Below are 23,123 nucleotides of genomic sequence, written 5' to 3' on the forward strand. Positions count from 1 at the left end.
TACAAAGGTATCCTGGGGCAACAGCAGTTTATGTAGAGTAACAATCAGACACAACATAAAACAAATTAAAGTAAAATACAAAAGCTTACAGCAATTATTGATCAAAGAAACAGCATTCTGTGATTTTAAGAAAAGTTCAAGTTTCTTGCAATCTGAGATGCTTATTAAAATCTCTTAATGAATGCAAATTAGTCCAATAAGACATACCAAGAATGTCATGTTTGGATAATATACTTTTAAGAGATTGTATCCTTTGTTGTTGACCTTTCAAATTATTTGTACATGATGTGCATTAATGTCCACTAAAAAAAAAAAAAAAAAAGGTTTTAAGGTGCTTTTTTTTTTTTTTTTTTTTTTTTTTACTGTTGGCCAATTCAGGACATAGTCGCCATTAGGGCTGATCAAATTTTTTTTTACAAAACATTTTAAATCTTAAAATGATCGTTTTTAAAAATAAAATGTTTTGTGCAAAAATGTGCCTTTTTTCATTTGCTTCTGAAATTTTTATCAAAACATTATTAAAACGTTATCAAAATGTTTGCCACGGAGGTCGCGGAAAGTCACAGATTCTGTGACTTTCCACGACCTCCATGACTTCTGCGGGGACCAGCTGGCTCGGGGCCCAGCTGCTCAGGTGCCCCCAGGGACAGCCTCACCGGCTGCTGCCTGGCGGCCTTGGGCAGCTGGCTCTGGGGACCGCCTGAGCAGTGGCCAGTGTGGCTGGCCCCGGAGACCGGCTGAGCAGCAGTTCCTGAGTGGCTGGTGCAGCCATTGCTGCCAGCCCCCTGTGGCGATCCCCGGGCTGTCGGAGCAGCCACTTCCCCAAGCAGCCCCTGGCAGCAGTGCCCGGGTGGCCAATGCAGCTGCTTCCCCGGGCAGCCCCTGGCAGCGGCTCCTGGCAGCTGGTGCCATGGCTGGTCCGTACTCCCCCGCAGCAACAGCCTCACCATGGTGCGCCTCCCTCCCGGCTTGCCCCCCAGCAGCAGCCCCTCCAGGTGCCCTCCCCCCCCCCCAGCAGCAACCCCCTTAAGGTTTAGTCAGAGGTATTTATAGTATAAGTCATGGACAGGTCACAGGCCCTGAATTTTTTTTTATTGCCCATGACCTGTCCTTTTATTAAAAATACCCATGACTAAATCCTATGCATCCGAAGAAGTGGGCTGTAGCCCACGAAAGCTTATGCTCAAATAAATTTGTTAGTCTCTAAGGTGCCACAAGTACTCCTGTTCTTTTTGCGGATACAGACTAACACGGCTGCTACTCTGAAACATGACTAAATCATAACCTTAATGATGAGTGCTGAAAGGACTCGGTATCGAGATATATGGGAGGTGGGGACTGCTAATGGTTTAATTATAAAAGTGGGAACAACAAATGCATATAATACTACATCAAAAAAGCTCTCCTAGGAACATATCTTATTATACTAACTCCTTATGTAGAGACATGATCATGTGGCTGTTATGCTTCATAATTAGAGTTTTGTTCCTATTTCATTATATACTTTTCTTTAATTTATGATTTCAACATTGTGTTATACAGCTTATTGATTTTTCCTATGAGATTTTTTTATTACTACAAATATTGATCTACTTATTTAGATTTTTTATTTTAAGATTTCCTTTGATTGCAGAATAAAGATGGAAACCAGTTGCAAGTGCTTAATATTGAAATTGTGATGCTCCTGTTAATTAGAGTGACTTTGAGTATCTAGAGAGGTTTAGGGAATCTTCACATCAAACTCTTTTTGAATAATATTTTGAGACATTTGATATACCAAAAGATGTTTTTATCATACACATTAAACATGATTCCAGTTACAGTATGTAAAGTTTTGGGGGAGGGAAGAAAAGATAATTAAATCCAGCCTTCTCTATAAAAAGTTATATGAAATAGATACGACATACATGCTGTTGTCTATGTGATGAATCACAGAGCCTCACATGCAGTCTGCCTATGAATCCATTTCCTTTGGGACTAATTTTATTATTTGGCCTTTATAAACAACTTCAACAGCTACCATTTAAAAATGTTTCCTTCTCTTCCTCCAAATGTGGAATCTCCGCTCAAAATGATGATAGCCCAGAATGGACAATGGGTAAAATTTTCACAAGTGCATAAGTGATTTAGGAACCTAAATCCTACTTTCAAAAGTGACTCAGGCACTGAAGAGCCTAAAGGCTGGTCCACACTAACCCCCCACTTCGAAATAAGATATGCAACTTCAGCTACGTTATTGTAAGTTCGAACTTACCGCACGTGGCAGGCAGGCTCCCCCGTCGACTCCGCGTACTCCTCTCGACGGCGAGCACTTCCGGGATCGATCTGGGATCGATTTATCGCGTCTAGACAAGACGCGATAAATCGATCCCAGAAGATCGATTGCTTACCGCCGGACCCGGAGGTAAGTATAGACGTACCCTTAGTCTCATCGAAAGTCAATGATACATATCAGGAGCTAGCCGTGTTAGTCTGTATCCACAAAAACAACAAGGAGTCTGGTGGCACCTTAAAGACTAACAGATTTATTTAGGCATAAGCTTTCGTGGGTAAAAAACCTCACTTCTTCAGATGCATGGAGTGAAAGTTACAGATGCAGGCATTATATAATGACACATGAAGAGAGGGGAGTACCTCACAAGTGGAGAACCAGTGTTGACAGGGCCAATTCGATCAGGGTGGATGTAGTCCACTCCCAATAATAGATGAGGAGGTGTCAATTCCAGGAGAGGCAAAGCTGCTTTTGTAATGAGCCAGCCACTCCCAGTCCCTATTCAAGCCCAAATTAATGGTGGTAAATTTGCAAATGAATTTTAGTTCTGCTGTTTCTCTTTGAAGTCTGTTTCTGAAGTTTTTTTGTTCAAGAATAGTTACTTTTAAATCTGTTATAGAATGTCCAGGGAGATTGAAGTGTTCACCTACTGGCTTTTGTATGTTACTATTCCTGATGTCCGATTTGTGTCCATTTATTCTTTTATGTAGGGACTGTCTGGTTTGGCTAATGTACATGGCAGAGGGGTATCGCTGGCACATGATGGCATGTATAACATTAGTAGACGTGCAGGTGAATGAGCCCTTGATGGTGTGGCTGATGTGGTTGGGTCCTCTGATGGTGTCGCTAGAGTTGATATGAGGACAGAGTAGGCAATGAGATTTTCTACAGGGATTGGTTCCTGGGTTGGTGTTTCTGTGGGGTGATGTGTAGTTGCTGGTGAGTATTTGCTTCAGGTTGGGGGGTTGTTTGTAAGCGAGGACTGGCCTGCCTCCCAAGGTCTGTGAGAGTGAGGGATCGTTTTCCAGGAAAGGTTGTAGATCATTGATAATGCACTGGAGAGGTTTTAGCTGGGGGCTGTACGTGATGGCTGTGACAGGTTGGATCACAGAAACCACCTTGGGAGCTGCCACCTAATGTACCAAGACTACTTCTATTCCTGTTTTCCCTGCCAGCTCAGGACTTCAGCACCCTGTCTTGCTGAGCCAGACACTCCCGTCTGCTCCAACGCAGACCCAGGGTCTGAATATATCTTGCCCCAAAGCTGGAAGTTTACCTGAAAACAGCTCACAGAAGTGTGCTTGTCTTTAGCACTCAGATGCCCAACTCCCAATGGGGTCTAAACCCAGATAAATGTGTTTTACCCTGCATAAAGCTTATGCAGGGCAAACTCATAAATTGTTCGCCCTCTATAACACTGATAGAGAGATATGCACAGTTGTTTGCTCCCCCAGGTATTAATACATACTCTGAGTAAATTACTAAATAAAAAGTGATTTTATTAAATACAGACAGTAGGATTTAAGTGGTTCCAAGTAGTAACAGACAGAACAAAGTAAGTCACCAAGTAAAATAAAATAAAATGCGCAAATCTATGTCTAATCAAACTAAATACAGATAAGTCCCTCACCGGTTCCAGAATGCTCCCTTTTACAGGCTAATCTCCTTTTAGCCTGGGTCCAGCAATCACTCACACCCCCTGTAGTTACTGTCATTTGTTCCAGTTCCCTTCAAGTATCCTGGGGGGGTGGAGAGGCTCCTTCCTTAGCCAGCTGAAGACCAAAATGGAGGGGTCTCCCACAGGTTTAAATAGACTCTCTCTTGTGGGTGGAGACCCCCCCTCCTCCCTCCTATGCAAAGTCCAGCTCCAAGATGGAGTTCTGGAGTCACCTGGGCAAGTCACATGCCCCTGCATGACTCAGTCTTTACAGGCCGAAGCCATTGTACACATGGTATCTTGCATGTCTCCAGGAAGACTTCTTATGTGGATTGGAGCATTCCAAGATGCATTGTTCCCCAAGTGTTTCCTGATCAGGTACTTAACCTGGCGAATTCCTTCCTAAAGAAGCTGACCAAATGCCTCACAAAGCTTACTTAGAAACCAAGCAAGCATACAGCCCATATTCTTAACCTCAAGTAGAAAATGATATATATGTACAAATAGGATGAATAGATATAGTAGACCATAACCTTTACGGAGATATGTTACATGGCACAGGCAGCACAAAACGTATTCCAGTTATATCATACATACATTTATAAACACCCCCCCATAAAGCCTTATGGGATACGCTGCCACAATGGCCAGTGGTGTTCTGTTATTTTCCTTGTTGGGCATGTCCTGTAGTAGGTGATTTCTGGGTACCCGTCTCGCTCTGTCAATCTGTTTCCTCACTTCCCAGGTGGGTATTGTAGTTTTAAGAATGCTTGATAAAGATCTTGTAGGTGTTTGTCTCTGTCTGAGGGATTGGAGCAAATTCGGTTGTATCTTAGGGCTTGGCTGTAGACAATGGATCATGTGATGTGTCCTGGATGGAAGCTGGAGGCATGTAGGTAAATATAACGTTCAGCAGGTTTCTGGTATAGGGTGGTGTTTATGTGACCATCACTTATTTGCACTGTAGGGTCCAGGAAGTGGATCTCTTGTGCGGACTGGTCCAGACTGAGGTTGATGGTGGGGTGGAAATTGTTGAAATCCAGGTACATAGAATATATTGTCTGATATATAGAAGATATTCAAGTATAGTTCATCTGTATGAAAATGTGACTTTTGTAGAGCTGCCAAAGTCAATGAGAAATATGCCAGTCTACTGTATAAGTATTGGCTGCACAAATTAAGGGTCCAAATCTATTAACACCTGAGCACAGGCTGTGATTCAGGAAAACATGTATACATCCCTATTCTGAGAAATACTTAAGCACATCCTTAACTTTAAGTATGTGCTTAGCTTCCATTGACTTCAATCAGACTTGAAGCACACACTTAAGTTAAATATATGCTTAAGTGCTTTCTTGAATCAGGACCATAGTGGTATGGGATTTCACATGGTAGTAAGCCCTAAAAGCCATATCCTGGGGCATAACTAATTGGTACACTATGCATGGTAGAGGTCTCTGTGCAAAAGTGTCTGGCCAAGAGCTGCAATAAATCAAAGTGGTAGCAGGGATTGGGAGTGAGGGGAGAGACCCTAAATTGAATTTTTGCCACTGGAAGATGACCTTTACATTTGTTAGGCTGGTCAGGTTGGCTTTGGAAACATATTCTGATAGCAGTGTAGTACTACTGGCCTCATCATACTACTGAAAGTAGTCCTACCTTCAGAAGTAGTTGCAGATCCTAAGCAGCTTAAAATAGTGGGTTTGGGCATGATGGGATGAGTTTTTAAAATATCTTTCTAAAAATAAACAGTTATTAAATGTACAATCCTAGTCACATAAACATGTGTGGCTCAATAGACTTCAATGAAGTGTTGCTATCTTGCTTTATTTTTTTCCTCTCAGTTGGTTTTGCAGCACATTTATAATCTTTTCTGCTATATTTTGGTTGTATCTTCCATCTTTTGATTCTTATCAGAACAGTTAATTGATTACCTTATTTTCCATGTACAGGAATGAATTTGTAATAATTCAAAGCAGTAGCTTATAAATTAAAATATATCCTTATAGTTATATAGTTAAATTCTTTTTATCTGGTATTGTATGTGGGTTTTCCATTCTAAAACAGAAATCAGTGTCACTTTACAAGGAACCCCCTCTCACCTCCCACACCCCAGAAATGGCGGCACTGCATGGCTGTCATGATAAAGCATGGAGATCTCTCTGGACTAAGTACAGTATTTTGTAGGATCCTTTCGGAGCTGCAAAAAGTTGGCTTCTACTTTAGTTTTGCTTCTTCTGAAGAGGATATCCGTGTGGCTGGTCTGCAGTCAGTGTTTTCAATTTTTGTTTTCTTTTATTAGTGCATATTTTTATGTACAGCAGGGCATGCTCAGAAATGTTCCCTCAGTAAAAGGTTCCTCAGCTGCCATGAGTCTGAGGGTGTATCTGTACTACAGTCAGAGATGTTATTGCAGCACAGGCTGGAATAACCTGCACTAGCTTTAATTTAGCTAGCATGCTAAAAATAGCAGTGAAGGTGTAGCAGCACAGACTTTGTTTTGGGTTGTACAAGCACCCTTGGCACTTTTGCTACATACTCACCTTGCTAGCCTGCATTGAATCCTGTACTGCCACATCTTTACTTTTAGCCATGCTAGCTAGATTAAAGCTAGTGTGGGTATGCCAGCTGGTGCTGCAATCACACCTCCAACTGCAGGGTAGACATATCCTGATAAACTTACAAAGTGATAGCTCAATGTGTAAATGTCACCCTTCAAAACCTTTGTTATGTTAAACATTATATAATATACTGTAAGCCTCTTTGTTTCAAACTCTTCTCTCAAAAATCATTTTAGGATAGTAATAGTGACAAGCCATTTTCTGGGGTTTGAGTTGATGGAGAGAACATGCAAGGAACTTTTGTGCAGCCCGCTCTAGGGCTTGCCACAATTTCTCTGCAGTCAGACTACTCTCCTTAGCACCTCAAAGGTGGCAGGAGGAAATACAGCTCTGGGCCTTGCTGTTCCACCTGTTTTCCTAGCCCACAGAAGTATTAGCTGCATGGTGGAGAGCAGACTGCACAGTTCCCACTTTGCGCCAGGCTGCCATGAGGCACAGTTGCTTCTTCAGCCCTTTTGAGTGTGGGGCAGTGATTGGGACATTAGCTTGGATCATTGCAGCTAACTTCACTTGGTTCCTGACATGATTCAGTGCAGTATGAGTGTCTTCTGTAGCTAATAAATGAGCCAGTCAAATTGTTTTGCCATAAGACCACTAATACTTTCCACACAGTTACCCCTGATCCTCAGATATGTGTAGCTGCTTTACACTGTGTCACTGGTGCAAAGTCGACCTAAAAGTGGTGTAACCAGCCATCTTAGGGGGGATGCCTATTTGGTGTAGAGCCAGGTAATGATACCATCCTCCTCACTTGGGTCAGCCTAGGTAACCTCCTGCCTTGTGATCCCCAGCTGCAGTATTGGCCTCTTGGGTCTATTGGTGGCTGGTATACATTAGAATAACCCCCACGCTGCTCTAAATTAGGTCAGGATACTGGCCCAGTGCACTGCTGAGCCAAGAATAGGAGGAACACAGAGGTTTCTTAAAGGCCTTCCCCCATCCTTCTGAGTTTAGTCACAGCTAAGGCTTGAGGCCAAAATGTCCACTTTTCCTTATTTTGGTCAAATTATCTTGGTGGTCTTATGTCAGATTACTTCTCCTTTGTGGTCTTTCAAAAATAAACTAACCTTAATGAGACTGAGTTGATATTTATTTTGTTTAAATCCTTTGATTTACTGCCACTACAAGGACATGGTTAATAATACATAAGCACTACGTGATCTGAATTTTTCTCTTATCTTTCTTCTAAACAGGCTTTCAAGTTTTCTTCTGTGGAGAAGCTTGACAGTACTCTGACCTTCTTAGTGAAAAGCAAGGAGTCTGCTTATGAATTCAGCGCTTTCCCGAATGAAGTGCACCATCAACAAGCTAGTGAGTACATTCTCATATGCATTTATTTGTACACTACTGTTGTAACAATTGCCTATTTAAGACAAGTTTTGGATGTACGTATAGTGGCTACTAGTGAAATGCAGAAGCCTACGTTAAGGACACCAATAACCAGGAACATTTTAAAATAGCTTATAAACCACTGTCACATTGTCGACACATACATTATCTAAAAAATTGTGCATGTTGTCTGTGTTTGACCATGGCTGAGAGTTTAATTTCAAGCTATGGGTACTGTATATGTAATTGGAAAGACAGGCATTAAGAGATATACACCAATATTGAGGAGACAAAAGAGAGAGAGAGAAACTAGATATATTTGCACTACTTTTTAATAATCAATCTCCTACATCCAGATATTAATTTAATTTTCCTAATTATTGTTGGGATGCAACAGTTCAAAATGCAAAAAAGGTTGAGTGTCTGAAGAGGATAGATGTATTTGAATATTAAAACTGTATTAGGTATCTATACTCTGTTTTAGGAAAATTGGGCTTAATAGTTTCCATTACTTTATTCTGGCAGAAAGGTAGTCCATAGAAAAAGCATCCAAACTGGCCATAAAACAGAAATATAAACTCTATGTAACTGGTTCATTGGGATATCAACACAAACTACTATTTAAAGCCCAAAATCAAAGTCTTGGTTGAATTCATTTAGCCATTTTATGTTCCTGACACATTTGAAAGTATATTGCAATAAACTGATGGTATTTTCTCAGTTTATGCTTCTAAAGTGTCATGTTGGGCATTTGCAGGATGTCTGTCAGCCCTCCGTTTCTCCAGGGGCCTTGCTGCAAAGTTAGAAGCCCAGAAAATACAAGTTTTCCCTTTTCATGTGACTGTCAGTTGTGTGGGGTATAAGTTTGAGGCATCAAAATTATCCACAAGAAAGGAATGCACTTTGGAAAACATAATCCCAACTATATATATAAAATGATGGGGTCTAAATTAGCTGTTACCACTCAAGAAAGAGATCTTGGAGTCATTGTGGATAGTTCTCTGAAAACATCCACTCAATGTGCAGCGGCAGTCAAAAAAGCAAACAGAATGTTGGGAATAATTAAGAAAGAAAATATCATATTGCCTCTATATAAATCCATAGTATGCCCACATCTTGAATACTGCGTGCAGATGTGGTTGCCCCATCTCAAAAAAGATATATTGGACTTCAAAAAGGTTCAGAAAAGGGCAACAAAAATGATTAGGGGTATGGAACGGCTGCCATAGGAGAGATTAATAGGAGTGGGACTTTTCAGCTTGGAAAAGAGACGACTAAGGGGGGATATGATAGAGGTCTATAATATCATGACTGATGTGGAAAAAGTAAATAAGGAAGTGCTATTTACTCCTTCTCATAACACAAGAACTAGGGGTCACCAAACGAAATTATTAGGCAGCAGGTTTAAAACAAACAAAAACAAGTATTTTTTCACACAACGCACAGTCAACCTTAATATATTTGAAGACAATTTTCTATTGTTTTTCATGTCCATTGGAGGTAGGACAGGAGGTAATTGGCTTAATCTGCAGCAAGGAAGATTTAGGTTAAAAATATTAGGAAAACTTTCTAACTATAAGGGTAGTTAAGCTCTGGAAGAGATTTCCAAATGAGGATATGGAATCCCCCTCGCTGGAGGTTTTTAAGAACAGGTTAGATAAATGCCTGTCAGGGATGGCCTACATATACTTGGTCATACCTCTGTGCAGGGGAAGAACTCAGTGACCTCTTGAAGTTCCTTCTAGCGCTACATTTCTTTGATTCTATGCCAGATCTCTATGCCATAATAGCTTTTTTGCCTCCACGGAAGAAAGAGAAGCACACATCCAGCCTTATTTTGGTATGGAGAGAGTCCAGAGAATCTTTAATTGAGCCCTTCTGAGTCTGTTGCAGATCTCCCATCAGAAGCATGACTGAAGGGTATAAATGTGTTGAGGCCTGGGGGATTCAAATTGAGATCCTCATTTTGGAAAAGGCAAATATCTTTAATTTTGGCTTTGTATTTTGCCATTTCTATTTAATTTTATAGTAGCTTCTAGCTGCCACAGGCTCCTCCTAGGCACCCCCGTGTGGTCTCAGGGCAGCCCTGCAAGTGGTCCCTTACCTCAGTTACCCCCTTGGATCCCTTGTAACTTCATGGAATCTTGTCCTCTAGTCCTAAAGAAGCTGCTTAACAAATGTGTAAATATTCCATAACAAAAGTCCCAAAACAGTCCATATCACCCCAGTGCATGTAGTCCTTAAGATCACAGATCCTCTTGGGCATTACCATAATACTTAAGGCTGCGATGTTGGCATGGGTATTTTTAGTGAAAGTCATGGACAGGATGTGGGAAATAAACAATAAATCATGGAAACGTACACAAGCCTGGCATTAGGGGATAGCAAGCAAACATATACACACCAATGAGTTACCATCTAAAACCTAAGAGAGACAGAGTTGTAATGATCGGTCTATTCAAAGTGTCTTTCAGCACAGATCCAGAAGACAGCCCCTGGCAGTCTCTGGCAGGACCGGCTCCAGGCACCAGCTTGGCAAGCAAGTGCTTGGGGCGGCCACTCCGGAGAGGGGCGGCAGGTCCAGCTATTCAGCGGCAATTCGGCGGACGGTCCCTCACTCCCGCTCGGAGCGAAGGACCTTCCGCCGAATTGCCGCCGCAGATCATGATCGCGGCTTTTTTTTTTTTTTTTTTTTGTGTGTGGCTGCTTGGGGCAGCCAAAACCCTGGAGCTGGCCCTGGTCTCTGGTTTCAGTTTAGAGTCTGTCCCTTTAGAGTTCAAACAGCCAAAAAAGATGAAGTTTCTTCTTGTCAGAGATTTTTATTCCTTTCCCACAGAGTTCCAGATGATGGGACTAGTTCACATGCATGTTTCCTCTTCATGGGTGGTGGTGGTGATGAAAAATCAACAGTTTTTTATCCTCTGATGTTCCACAATGGTTTATCTGATGTCTATGGGCAATCTTTTGTTGGGCAGGAGATAACACTTCTTGTGGTTTCACACTTAGTCATGCTTCTCTTCTGACTGGAGAGGGGTGTGGTGGTGGTTTACAGTTGCAGAGCTGAAAATATTACCTTATACCATGGGGGATGGATTATTATAAACAAGATTATGAAATGCTTGTATCAGAGTCTAAACACCAAATACATTCTTATAAGACTAATTTGAGCAAATCTAAGATACAGGTGACCTGGTCTGGTCTCTAGCTGGTCTCCAGCTACGAGGTTATCAGTTCTTAACTAATGCCTGCAGCCTTGGCAAGAGCTGGCATTTGGCCTGCCAGTGTCATGGCTTTACAGTAAGGAGTTATAAAATGGTGGTGTGTATTGACTGTGGTAGGCAAGTAAATATATATACAGCAACAACTCACATATAGCCTTGCACATATCCATTAGAAGTTATTTTTAATCACAAGAAAGCACGGGGGACCAGATTTTCAAAGGTATTTAGGTCCTTAAAGATGTAGATAAGCATCTAGTGGGATTTTTTTAAAGAATCATCCTATTAGGTGTCTATGTGCATCTTTAGGTGTCTAAATATCTTTAAAAAACTGGACCTGGGTTACTCCCTATCCTTATACACTCTGTTTCCTACTCATGATCACTAGCTACCTAGTTAATACTCTACTAAGCTGGACATCTGTGATAGCTTTACGCTCTGACCACTGCTCTGTTGCTTTTAACTTCCTTCATTGGGGAGTGATAATGGAAAGAATAAAGAGAGAGGCTTTCATCTCTAGGTTACCAAGTCAGGATTTACATTTTTAGTGACCAAAAATTGTTCCCATCCCCTAGATGTCCTAGCCTAAAGTGGACACATAAAAGTAGTTCTTTCTGGCTCTACGGCTAGTAAAGGTTTTAGAGATATTCCCTATACTTAGCTTCAGTATGACAAATCTGCAAGTTTAAGGATAGTTATTTTCCTTCTAAAGCTTTTGTGTGTTCAAATAATTACAGTACTTTGCTAGCATATACAACATAAAACCTCTTTTGTCCCTCATTTTAATGAGTTAAATACCGTACAGTAGAACAATTCTTTACAGTAGAACATCTCTAATTTGAGCTAATAGGGAACCCATTGCAAATTACTGAATGTTGTGGATCAGCAATTAAGTGAACAATTACTATTTTAAAAAAGTAAGCTAAGAAGCAAAGTACATTTTGTGATGCATTATCCTTATTCACTTATTTTGACAGGTGAAGATTTAGTTTTTTATGATGATATTTCACAGTATAGCATATTTTATAACTATAAAAAATTCTCAGCACCAGAGATCTCACTATGGGTCTCTGTTAAATCTCAGAGAAGGGAGAGTGCAGATTGTGTACATATTAGTGAAGTGCAGATAAGCAAGTGTCTACTGTACAGCATGTGTTATACACATATATTTTTATAAAAATCTAGCTAAAATAGCATATGCAATGCAAGATGAAATCTCTAGATCATTTTAGCCAGCCAGTTGTTCTATATCATCTATATTATGACAACACACCATTAATGACATACCATAAGTGATTGCGGGTAGTCCTGTTCCCTCTTGCTTCAAGAACATTTGATCATTCCAAAAATTCTCATTGTAGCATAATTTCTAGTGGTCTAAACAGAATCTTTCACTTCAAGAGAAGATTATCTTTATTTAAGGGGGAAAACCCCATATTTACTATTCAGATGTGGGTTTTCACCATGCCATTTAAATGAAAGGTGTGCGTAACAGGAGGTACTGGATACTGACTCTAGCCATGTGACATGGTATAAGCTTTTGTAACCAACTCAGGAAGTCAAGACAGACCTTTTACTAGCACTCGTATGTGTCACACCTTTACTAAAGGTGGAGCTAAAATTCATGCCCCCAAGAAAGTAGTTGGAGTCCCTTATAAACAGAATTTATTTTCCCTTCCTCACTGACTTTTGAACCAGATGCCATGAAAAACTAGGGAAGGTGGAAATACGGAAGAAGCTTACTAGCACCTCCATAGTTCAGATCGCATGGAGATTTGTATTTAAAATGAGAATAAAATCCTCTAAATCACACTTTAACAATTGAATTAAATCGCTTTAACACAATAATGCTTCAAATTTTCTGCAGTATATTTTTGTGAGAGATTCAGTAACGATGGCAGAAATGAGCCTTTTCTGAAATTACCCCAGAGAGTCGTAGGGTTTTTTGGGCCCTGTATAGCTAAAACACCCATAGTCATTATAAACTGCAAACTTCATATACATGTATAGTTTCATAAAATCTCACATATTAGTAGCACAGTTTTCAAAAGTTACATTAAACACAAACTCCTCTTAGTCATTATAATCCAATGTAGAGCCATAAACAGAGAAGCTGATGGAGCTGCCAGATGTGCCAGCTCCATCTGTTCTCTCATGTAGGCCAGCTTGCCTTCTTGACTCCCCAGCTACATTCGGTGAATTCGGGATGTCATAGGATGGCGAGGAAGTGGGGCTGTGCCCAGGGGTAGGGAAGGATGATGTGATGAGAGTGGGTTCTGCAGGAGGGACAAGGTGAAGGGAAGATGCAGATGAGAGAAGAGCAATATTCCAACAAGTTGCTTATAAATTGTTGGGGAAAAGCTGCATTCTTATGAATTGTAGGAAGTTTGTCAGATTGCAGCTCCTCCATGACCCAGTATGTCAAGTTAGCCCCATTCCCACCTCAGCCTCCTACTATGTGCAATCTCTGCTAAGATGTGAAATGTAAATTCCTCATCCAGAGTTTCTGAAAGCTGAAGAATTAAGTTGTATGAGTGCTTTGCACCATGCTGAACTCTGTGTGTTCAAATAAGTGCTGCATGTGTATTCAATTTCTCTCTGCTGACACAAAAGATGTAGGTTTAGAAGGTTAACAGTAGTAATTATCTGTAATCAAAATGTTGGGTTCTGGAAAAGGAATACATACTGCCCATTTAGTAAGTGATAACAGCAGGAGAACAGGCACTCTTATGTACATTCTATTTAATGAGTAAAATACATGTGTTGGTTTTGAATTGATAAGCCAAAAATAGGTATAAAGGACATGTTTTGAATTGTAAACATGAGCATATGGCTCACAAGGCTTCCTGGAACTTGATTTTTTTGAAACCTGAAAAGCATGGAGCCATGTACAAAAATGTGCATTAAATGTGTGTGCAGTTATCAAAGTTGCCAACACATTTCCTATCTGTGCACACAAATGGCACAGCATAACTGACAAGTGGCACATAAAATACCTCATCATTGCTGTTGTTATCGTCATGTATAAATAAAGCATACGGTTATTGCCCTTGCCCCGGCCTCAGATTTTCGAAACCAGGCCCACACTATCTAAGGGTATGTCTCCACTGCAATCCAAGGTGTGACTGCAGTTTGGATAGATGTATGTGTGCTAGCTTTACCCATGCTAGTTTGGCTAAAAGTAACTGTGCAGATGCGTCACCACAGGCTTTAGCATGGGTTGCACAAGAAGGCTGGGAACCCTGTGTACCTACTCACATTGCTAGCCCATGCTGAAACCTGTGCCCCACATTGTTAGCTATATTAGCATGGGTATGTCTGTCCGGGCTTTAATCTCATCTCAAAGGAGATATAGTTTTAGTTGATCATCATACAGCGCCATCACTGGCGGTAAGAGAGATGAGCTCAGCGACACACCAGTGTAGGGTTTTTTCACTTTGACGAGCTTGTTCATGTTTTGACAGGAAACTATATTACTTATTTTCATTGTTTATTATTATTTATAGTCAGATATATCTATTATGTTACATGACACTACACGCATGTGCACACAAAATACATAGGGACATGTGGGTTTTTGTTCATTCTGAAATCTGGAGAGGGAAGCTTTTAAAATATTCATAACAATCTTGCTGAAATGCAGAACCACAACCACAAGTTGTAGTTCTTATTCTTTCTGCTTCCATTTTCCCATCTTGTAGGTACACATTTTTAAACACTGCTGATGCCATTTGGATTAATTTCTCTTATCTAGAACATAAACAAACAGAGCCTTGCCAAAGCATTTTGTTTTAAACTCCTGATCTGTACTGCTATCTGGTTCTGCTGGAATTTAAATTTGGGTGGAGTTCAAATTAAGATGCTTTTTAACTTTCATTTTAGTTCTGATAACTCTAATCTTGTGTAATGTTAAGAAATGGTTTGTTCATCAAGTGTGATAATTTAAATCTGCACTGACTTCCTGACAGGTTTTGACATTACAGATTTTTAATTTTAAGTAACTGCATTTCATCAAGATACGTGTATTATTGGGAATTAACACTGGTTAGATTATTTTTCCCTAACTACCTTCCAAATTAATGACAACAGTCTAATAAAATGTGTAACAAATTGTTCCAGTGCCTCTTTTCAACGCACTGAATAATATTTTGGTGCATTAAAATAGAATCCCAGTTTGGGAAGGAGATGATGGACAGATGAATCTGAGGAACTGCTACAGACATTGGATTTTAGAAATTTTGCTTTGCTGGAACTGGAGTGCGTGAATGGAAGGGGAAGAAACAATACTTTTACTTATGCTGGGCTACAGCATTCTGTTGACAGGCTATAGAGTCAGAGAAACTGCAAATAGATATTGTGGATGAAATCCTGGCCTCTTCTGGGTCAAGATTTCACCTCAGGGGCTAGATTCACAAGCGGGACTGAGCCACCTAGCTGCCCCTTTGATTTCTAAGTCCAACTTTTAGGTGCCACTGGCATTCACAAACCCCCACTCAGCTGCTGCCTGACCCTGTAGGTGGCTAAAGTCCCATGGTGCCAAGTTCTGCCAGTAAAGTCCCAATGGCACCTACATTTCTTCTAGTAGGCATGTGCAAATCTATGTCCTAAATGTGTTTAACTGCTTAGCACCTAAGCCCCAGTGAGGTCCTCAAACCTACTCATTCCCCTGCTTATGTCACCTTTGGGGCTCAATCCAGTGGGTGTGCTCTCAGTACGCTTAGCCTGTGGGGAGTTGCTGGTGCTACCCCTGGGATGTGGGAAAACTAGGTTAATATCTCCACTCTGCCTGGTTTGGAGCAGGGACTGGAACCCATGTTTCCCACCTCCCAAGAGAGTGCCTTAACCACTGAGCTATAAGGAGGGGGGGGGGGCTATCCATCTCTCCTGTTGAAGTTGTTCCACATTGTATAAATAATTCAATATTCATGAAGCCAGAGAGAGAGAGTGAGAATGACCCTGTACCCGAGTGGTCAGGACACTCACCTGGGAGACCTGGATTCAAATCTCTGCTCTAAATCAGGCAGAGCAGGCATTTGACCCTGACTCTCCAAATCCCAGCTGTGTACTCTGAACACTGGGCTAGTGGGTGTGATGGGGGCATCATCATCAGCAGCACCTCCTCCTCCTTGTTTTGCTTTTTGCAAGGAAGGGCTGATCTGCCTTAGGTGCCTAACTCCAGGAGAGGGTTCATGGCTGTGAATCCCAAGCAGACAGAGGACCTCCTTGTGACCCAGAGTTAGGCTCTAACTCCCTTCTGAGGGACTGGGCTTAAGTCAACCCTCTCCTTGTCATTTCCTACTGGGTGGTTCAGGTGGCTCCCTGCTCATCAAGCTGACTTCTGTGAATCCCTTTTTTAGGCACCCAATTCTCTGCAGGCATTGGCTAGGGAGCCTGGGCACCTAACTTGAGGTTGTGAATTCCACTGTGCAGCAAGGCACCTGAAAGTTAGGTGTTGCAACACTGAATAATGTAAGCCAAGTCCCCCTGTGAAGCTAGTCCCTGGTGCCTGCATTCCTTCAGCACCCAAAACGTCCCTTGAATTCAATGCAATTGTGCAGCAAATGTAAGAATGAGCCCCCGCCCTGAACAGCAGTGAAGGCACGACAGCATGGGCCTCAGTGCAGACTAGCAGTGTGAGACATACCTAGTATTAGGGGAGGCTTGTACACCCATGTGGAAGTCCATATTGCCCCTGCTATTTTTAGTGTGCTAGCTAAAATAAAGCTAGTGCAGGTAGGCAATCACATCTTCAATTGCAGTGTAACTATAACCTATATGTCATTAGTATAAAAGAATCGTAAATGAATTTGCAGCATCAGTAACATGACTGATATACAGAATACACTATACTGAACCATCAAAAGGCAGACTAGCCTGATTTACTATAGGTACCTTACAATCTCTCTCTTTATTCTGCCTTGTCTATCAGTATTTTTAAATAACAAGACTCTAATAATCAAAGGGAATTAATGCCTTTACCACTGATAATCAGACACTTCACAGACTTTAAAGTCATTATTTCATCATTAATGTAAAACAATCAATAATCATTCAATTCCAAGTTGAATGAGATAGATGGGTTATTCATCCTTGTTTTGCACTGTAAAAATTATTATGGTTTCTTTGTTAATGTTATGTTAATTGTTACAGATTTCATACATTAATATTAAACAAGAAACCCTTGGAGAATGCCACCTTGTGATATCACTAGCAAGCGGAATATATGTAATAATGATATGTACTATCAACTTTAATTTTTTACAATTTTTAACTTTTAAGGCCAGATACAGTCTCACCGGTACAAGCTGGCTGCTTAAATTGACTGGGGTAGCACAAAGTTTCTGGATCATATTCTGGTCAATCTGTCCTTTAATTTAACATACGGCATAAGAATTTAATACCAGTATAAAGGTTGGATCCAGTCCAATGACCATTGGGAACTAAGTGACACTTTTTATATAGTTTCCTTCACACACTGTCTCATTCCAACTAATAGAATTGTAGCAGGGAAAGTAGTTGGATAGAAATAGTAACGACTGGTTGTGTGACAAATGTCCCTCTTTTCTCACATCAGGACTCAGTGTTTCTCCTCCTGGCATTGAGGGGGACCTGGGGTAAATCAGTCCTACTCTGCAGATTTAATACTTCACATTGGCTTATTTACAGGGTAGGGCTTAAGGTTGGCTCAAGGGCTTCTTTAAACAAAAAATAAATAATTTTTTTAATTTCTCCTGGAGCACTGCCTCTTCTTCTGCTGGCTCCACCCTCTTTAAACTACTCTTGGCCCAGCTATTCTGGGAATCAAAGCCTCCCCCCAAACAGAAATAAACACAAGATTTCCCCTTGTGGGGTAAAACAGCTCTTGACCTAGCAGAAACATTTTTCCCTCACTGCACACAACCTTTCTGCAGCTTACTTCTCATTCCTCCTCTTCTTTCTCCCTCACTGGAAGAAGTTTTTAAAGATCACAGGCTGCCCTTAATTAGACTCAGGTGCCCCTAATTAACCTGAGATAACCTTTCAGTTAATAGAAAAAAGGGCTTTAACCAATCTAAGACGGATATACCTGCCTTCAACCACACCTCCAGGTCCACTGGCTCCTTGGATGCTTGTGAGGAGCAGTGGGAGCTGTCCCGGGTTCTCTGCTCGGTGTCCCCTTCTGGTTCCCTAGTTTTGGCCCTTTGACCCCCACGCCTGTTCCCGTTATTGCCTTTGTTGTCCCCCGAACTTGGTTGAGTTCTGGGTTCAGTAGCTCCTCCCTAGGCTGGGAGAGGGACTTTTAGCAGTGAACGAGCTAGTGCCTGCCCACGTCGCAGCGCTCAAAAGGACCACACTGCCAGGTCCACTGGCTCCTTGGATGCTTTTGAGGAGCAGTGGGCGCTGTCCGGGGTTCTCTGCTCAGTGTCCCCATCACGTTCCCTAGTTTTGGCCCTTTGACCCCCACACCTGTTCCTGTTTTTTTTCTTCCTTGTCCCCTGACTTTACTTGAGTTCTGGGCTCAGTAGCTCCTCCCCAGGCTGGGGGAGGGGCCTTTTGCGCCTGCCCACTTCCCAGCACCCAATAAGACCGCACCTCCAGAGTGGACAGGACTGCTCCGGTGCCTCTCTCTTCGGGGGAGGGGACTGGTGCTCAACCAACTGGTCCTGTCCATGCTCTGGCACCAGCTCAACACCCTGTGCTTGACCTCGGGGTTCCTGGACAAGCTCCTGAAGCTGATACTGGAGTTCTTTTCACCAGGACTGCATGGGGTCTCTGCAGGGTTTTGTTGTCTCCCGTAATCTGTTGAGTTTCCAAGCTCAGTGGATCCTCCCCAAAGGTTGGGGGAGAGTCCTTTAGCCATGGGCATAAGCCCGCATAAGCCCGCCCACTTCCCTGGAATTTCAATAGGACCACACCTCCAGAACTGTCAGGTCTGACTTTTTGTCACAGTTGAGTTACCTATAATGTCACAATGGCTCCATTCAAGAGTGACATGAGCTAATAACCTGTCCCCAACAGTCCATAATCATAACTACATGAAAAATTTGAAGATGCTGTATTATTCCATAATTAAGATTGTTCAGGCTAAAAATAAAAATCCAACAACTATATAAGTTAAAATTCTTTAAAATACCAATTTTAAAAATTTTCACTAATAAACTTATTTGTAAATTCTCAGAAATTATTTTATTACTCATTCTTTCTAATTGTGAGGATGTTCTATATTTTTTGTTCATGACAAAGAGATTGAAGTACTGCTTTAAGTGGAAAATTCAACCTTAACTTAGGAGTCTCAACCAGTGCCTCCATAAAATACTAAACTGTCACAGTTTGCATACATTATAGCATTTTGTTATGCATATGTAGACAGTACTGTGACAAATGTGACAAAAACATCTAAGTTCAGGTGCTGAGATTCCCTCACTTCCCTTTGTGGCACCCTTTATGATGCATTTTGTCACTTCCTCCCATCTCAAGCAATGTGTGTGAGTGGAATTTATAAGATGATAGAATTAGGACTTATTTTGCATTCATGGCCAATTATATCTGGTTTAATTTAAAGGCATTGAGTTTTTCCTTAGACAATGTCATTAACATGTTGTAGAAGTTTTTTTGCATAAAATATTTGACCTCTTGAAGTATGCTTGCAAAATATAGGCTGGAAATTACATTTTTTTTGTTATCATATCCTCTCTAAAATTATCCTTTAACCTTTTTCAACTTTTATGTTACTGCTAGACACCTCCAAAGGCAGAAAGTTTAATATAGGCAACTCAGGGAAGAAATCTTTTTTGAGATGCTTTTGAAATACCAGCTATTTTTTAGACATTTTACTTGTAAAAGAATCCCACGTAATGTGCAGAATTAGACCTAGCTTTGATGTTTTTGGTCTAGTTTTCAAATTCCTTGCATATATTATACTGTTAGTGTGACATCTCCTGATAGTGTGTGTGTTTTCTCCAGAGATTTTTTCTGCTGTGTGTGGAAATATAGAGAAATAACTAACTACATTATGGATTATGTTCACTTTTCTAAGGGAAAAACATTTATAGTTATTCTAATATAGAATCTAGACTATGGAGTTTAAATAAGAAGGCTGAGAATGGCAGAGTAAACATATCATACAGCAGCTATTTCTCCAAAGAAGCTTTAGATATTTTTGTTGCTGGAGCTATTATTTTAAAATTACAATTATTGTAATTCTTAATAGACTTTTACTAAGAAGAATCAAAGAAATATAAAATTCAAAAAAAACCCACAGCTACTGTATGGATATACACAGGAAAACAAATATTTTCTTAACAGAGGCCCAAATTTTTGAAGCTGTGTGCCTATAAATAGATGCAAGGCTCCTGAATCTATTTAAATATATATATTTAAGTGACTTGTTTTTTCAAAGGTGCTGAGCACTTAAAACCCCATTGTCTTCAGATAGATTTGTGGGTGCTCCATACATGTGGAATTCAGGCCTTTTATATTTAGGTGCTCAATCTTAGGTGTTAGCATTGAAGTTTTTTGCCAGAATCTCTTTCTGTTTCTCTCTCACACACACACACACACACACACACACACACACAGACTTGCTTACTTATGGTGGTTAAAAACTTCAACATTATAGTCCACAGTACAAAGAACAGCTAGTTCTCCTCTCAGTATGGTATAGCACAAATATTTCTGGGTTTCTCTGTTCTTGCTTCCTTGTCCAAAAGGCAATCAAGCATTTAAGTAACTACCATAAGAGTCCTTTCTGGGATCAGTAATTATTTTTTTCTATTGCAAGAACTTCCTATGTCTTTGCAATCCATCTTTCTAATGATGGTGAGCTGAGATTTTGCCATTCCACCACTACCATTGTATCATTGCTAATAATAAGTTTTGAAATAGTCGATTAATTCCAGTGTACCTACCTCACTTATTCCTCAAAAGAGAAATACAAGAGACAATACAAATTAACATCCCACTATTTCAGAACAATGGCTAAAAATCTGTTCCCCAAATGTAGAGTTATTTTAAAAACAAAAAAGTGGGCCTGATTTTCAGTAAGTTGATAGGCACACATTTGCAGATACAATCTAGCTATATGAACATGCAAAACGGGTATTATATTACAGAAAGTGTTACGTAGGGAGGTGGTGGAATCTACTTCCTTGGAGGTTTTTAAGGCCCGGCTTGACAAAGCCCTGGCTGGGATGATTTAGTTGGGAATTGGTTCTGCTTTGAGCAGGGGGTTGGACTAGATGACCTCCTGAGGTCCCTTCCAACCCTGATATTCTATGATTCTATATACCCCTCTAGAAATGTCATGTTCAGGACAGCTACGGAGATTAAAAATGGCTTTAGAGAATTTTAGTAATAAATATTTACGGGAAGGTATGCCTATACTGTAGAATTTTCTTTCCCTGGGGCAGTGTCCAGCTCTCATTATTTATCAGTAGAAATAATTCAAGTGTTTTTTGAAATTCCATCTGTCAGAGAAAATGGGACTTCTCGGTTATGTTAAAGGAAGTTTAAGAGGCACCATTACTGAAATGTATGACGACTACTTGAATTATAAACTTTTAGTTAGAAGAATTTGCTCTCTGAGGACCAATTCTGCAAGGACAGCTTTCATAACACTACATATTATTGAACCCTGGAAGTTTGGTAAAGGAGGGTGATATGTTTTATCTATAAACCAGGGACTTTTATAAAAAACCTTTTCTTATTTCCATATACAGATTCCTATTGGGAAGAGCTTCCTACACTTCTACACTGTGCAGCTAAATTTGGATTAAAGAACCTTGCTACTCTTCTACTCCAGTGTCCTGAGGCAAGTCAGGCTTGCAGAATAGCCAACAAACATGGAGAGAAACCAGCACATATTGCTGGAAAGCACGGGCACAACGAACTCCAAAAAATCATCCAAGAATTGTCAGTAAGTTTGTATACTTTTCCACAATTTACATAGAATATGTAAAACCAGCTGCCTACCAGTACTGTTACAGGATAGAATCTTCTTTGAAAGAGGTACTGATATTTGTCAAACCCTAATACTGTTGTCCTTCTCTTTAAAAACATTATGTGCTGGATTCCGCCTGCCCCAGCATGGATGCATGACAGGTGGGGCAGGATACAAGGACCTTTCCCACTTTGTGCACTGACATAATGGGCAGCCAGAATGCCAGTGCTTTCAAACCCTAAGTGTAGTGGTATTGGAGGTGGAGGTAAGATAGCACAGTGAGAAGTTGTCCATATGGTATGTCTAGGTCTATGCTGCCTGTAGAGCAACAAGCAATCACAGCCTTGGGACCTTGTGCTACTTCTCTAAAGAGAAAGTAAGGAGATGTAAAAACTGCTTCCAAATTCTCCCCCAGTGTCTTGAGAAGCATTCTGTCTGTCTTAACATACCACAAGGAGAAATTCCTTTGGACACCTCTCTACTCTCACCTTGAGTATAGACCTGACTATAAAAGCCATTCCAGAGCCATAAACAAACAAATAGGGCCTGATTCTATTTCCCATACCCATACTAAGCAGCTCTTTATTCTACATGCTGTGCAATGGAACTTCTTGTCAATAAGGCACTACTCCACATGAGCAAAAATGATAGAGTATAGCTGTGATGGGGTATACAAACTCCACGCTGGCCAAGAAATGGTTAATGAGAGGCTGTGGGTATGTCCATATGTGCTGTACTCATACTTCTGACTGCAGTGTAGGCATACCCTAAAAGACGTAAAGCAGACTAAGAGTAGGCATAGGGATATGATACATAACCAGGTAAATATTGTGAAGAATTGGCTCAGCTTTGTGAGTTGCATGGCTTTTTGTTGTTGTTGATGCCTTGTGACGGGTTGGATCACAGAAACCCCCCTGGGAGCTGCCACCTGACGTACCAAGACTACTTCTGCTCCTGTTTTCCCTGCCAGCTCAGGACTCCAGCACCCTGTCTTGCTGAGCCAGACTCTCCCATCTGCTCCAACACGGACCCAGGGTCTGAATCACTTGCCCCAAAGCTGCAAGTTTACCTGAAAACAGCTCACAGAAGTGTGCTTGTCTTTAGCACT

At 40.9% G+C, this 23,123-nt stretch overlaps 1 protein-coding gene across 1 annotated transcript in view; it reads left to right on the top strand.

The window, feature by feature from the left end:
* Positions 1–23,123, top strand: part of LOC113408047 (B-cell scaffold protein with ankyrin repeats-like) — a 111,201-nt gene that overhangs the window by 82,493 nt on the left and 5,585 nt on the right. Inside the window, exons 7-8 of the mRNA XM_029913504.1 lie at positions 7,744–7,861; positions 21,795–21,991. Of these exons, the coding sequence (XP_029769364.1) occupies positions 7,744–7,861; positions 21,795–21,991 (315 nt within the window). The remainder of the gene's footprint in view (positions 1–7,743; positions 7,862–21,794; positions 21,992–23,123) is intronic.

This window comes from Terrapene carolina, unplaced genomic scaffold, assembly GCF_002925995.2.
Source record: "Terrapene carolina triunguis isolate 2854851 unplaced genomic scaffold, T_m_triunguis-2.0 Scaffold706, whole genome shotgun sequence".
NCBI classification, from domain to species: domain Eukaryota; kingdom Metazoa; phylum Chordata; order Testudines; family Emydidae; genus Terrapene; species Terrapene triunguis.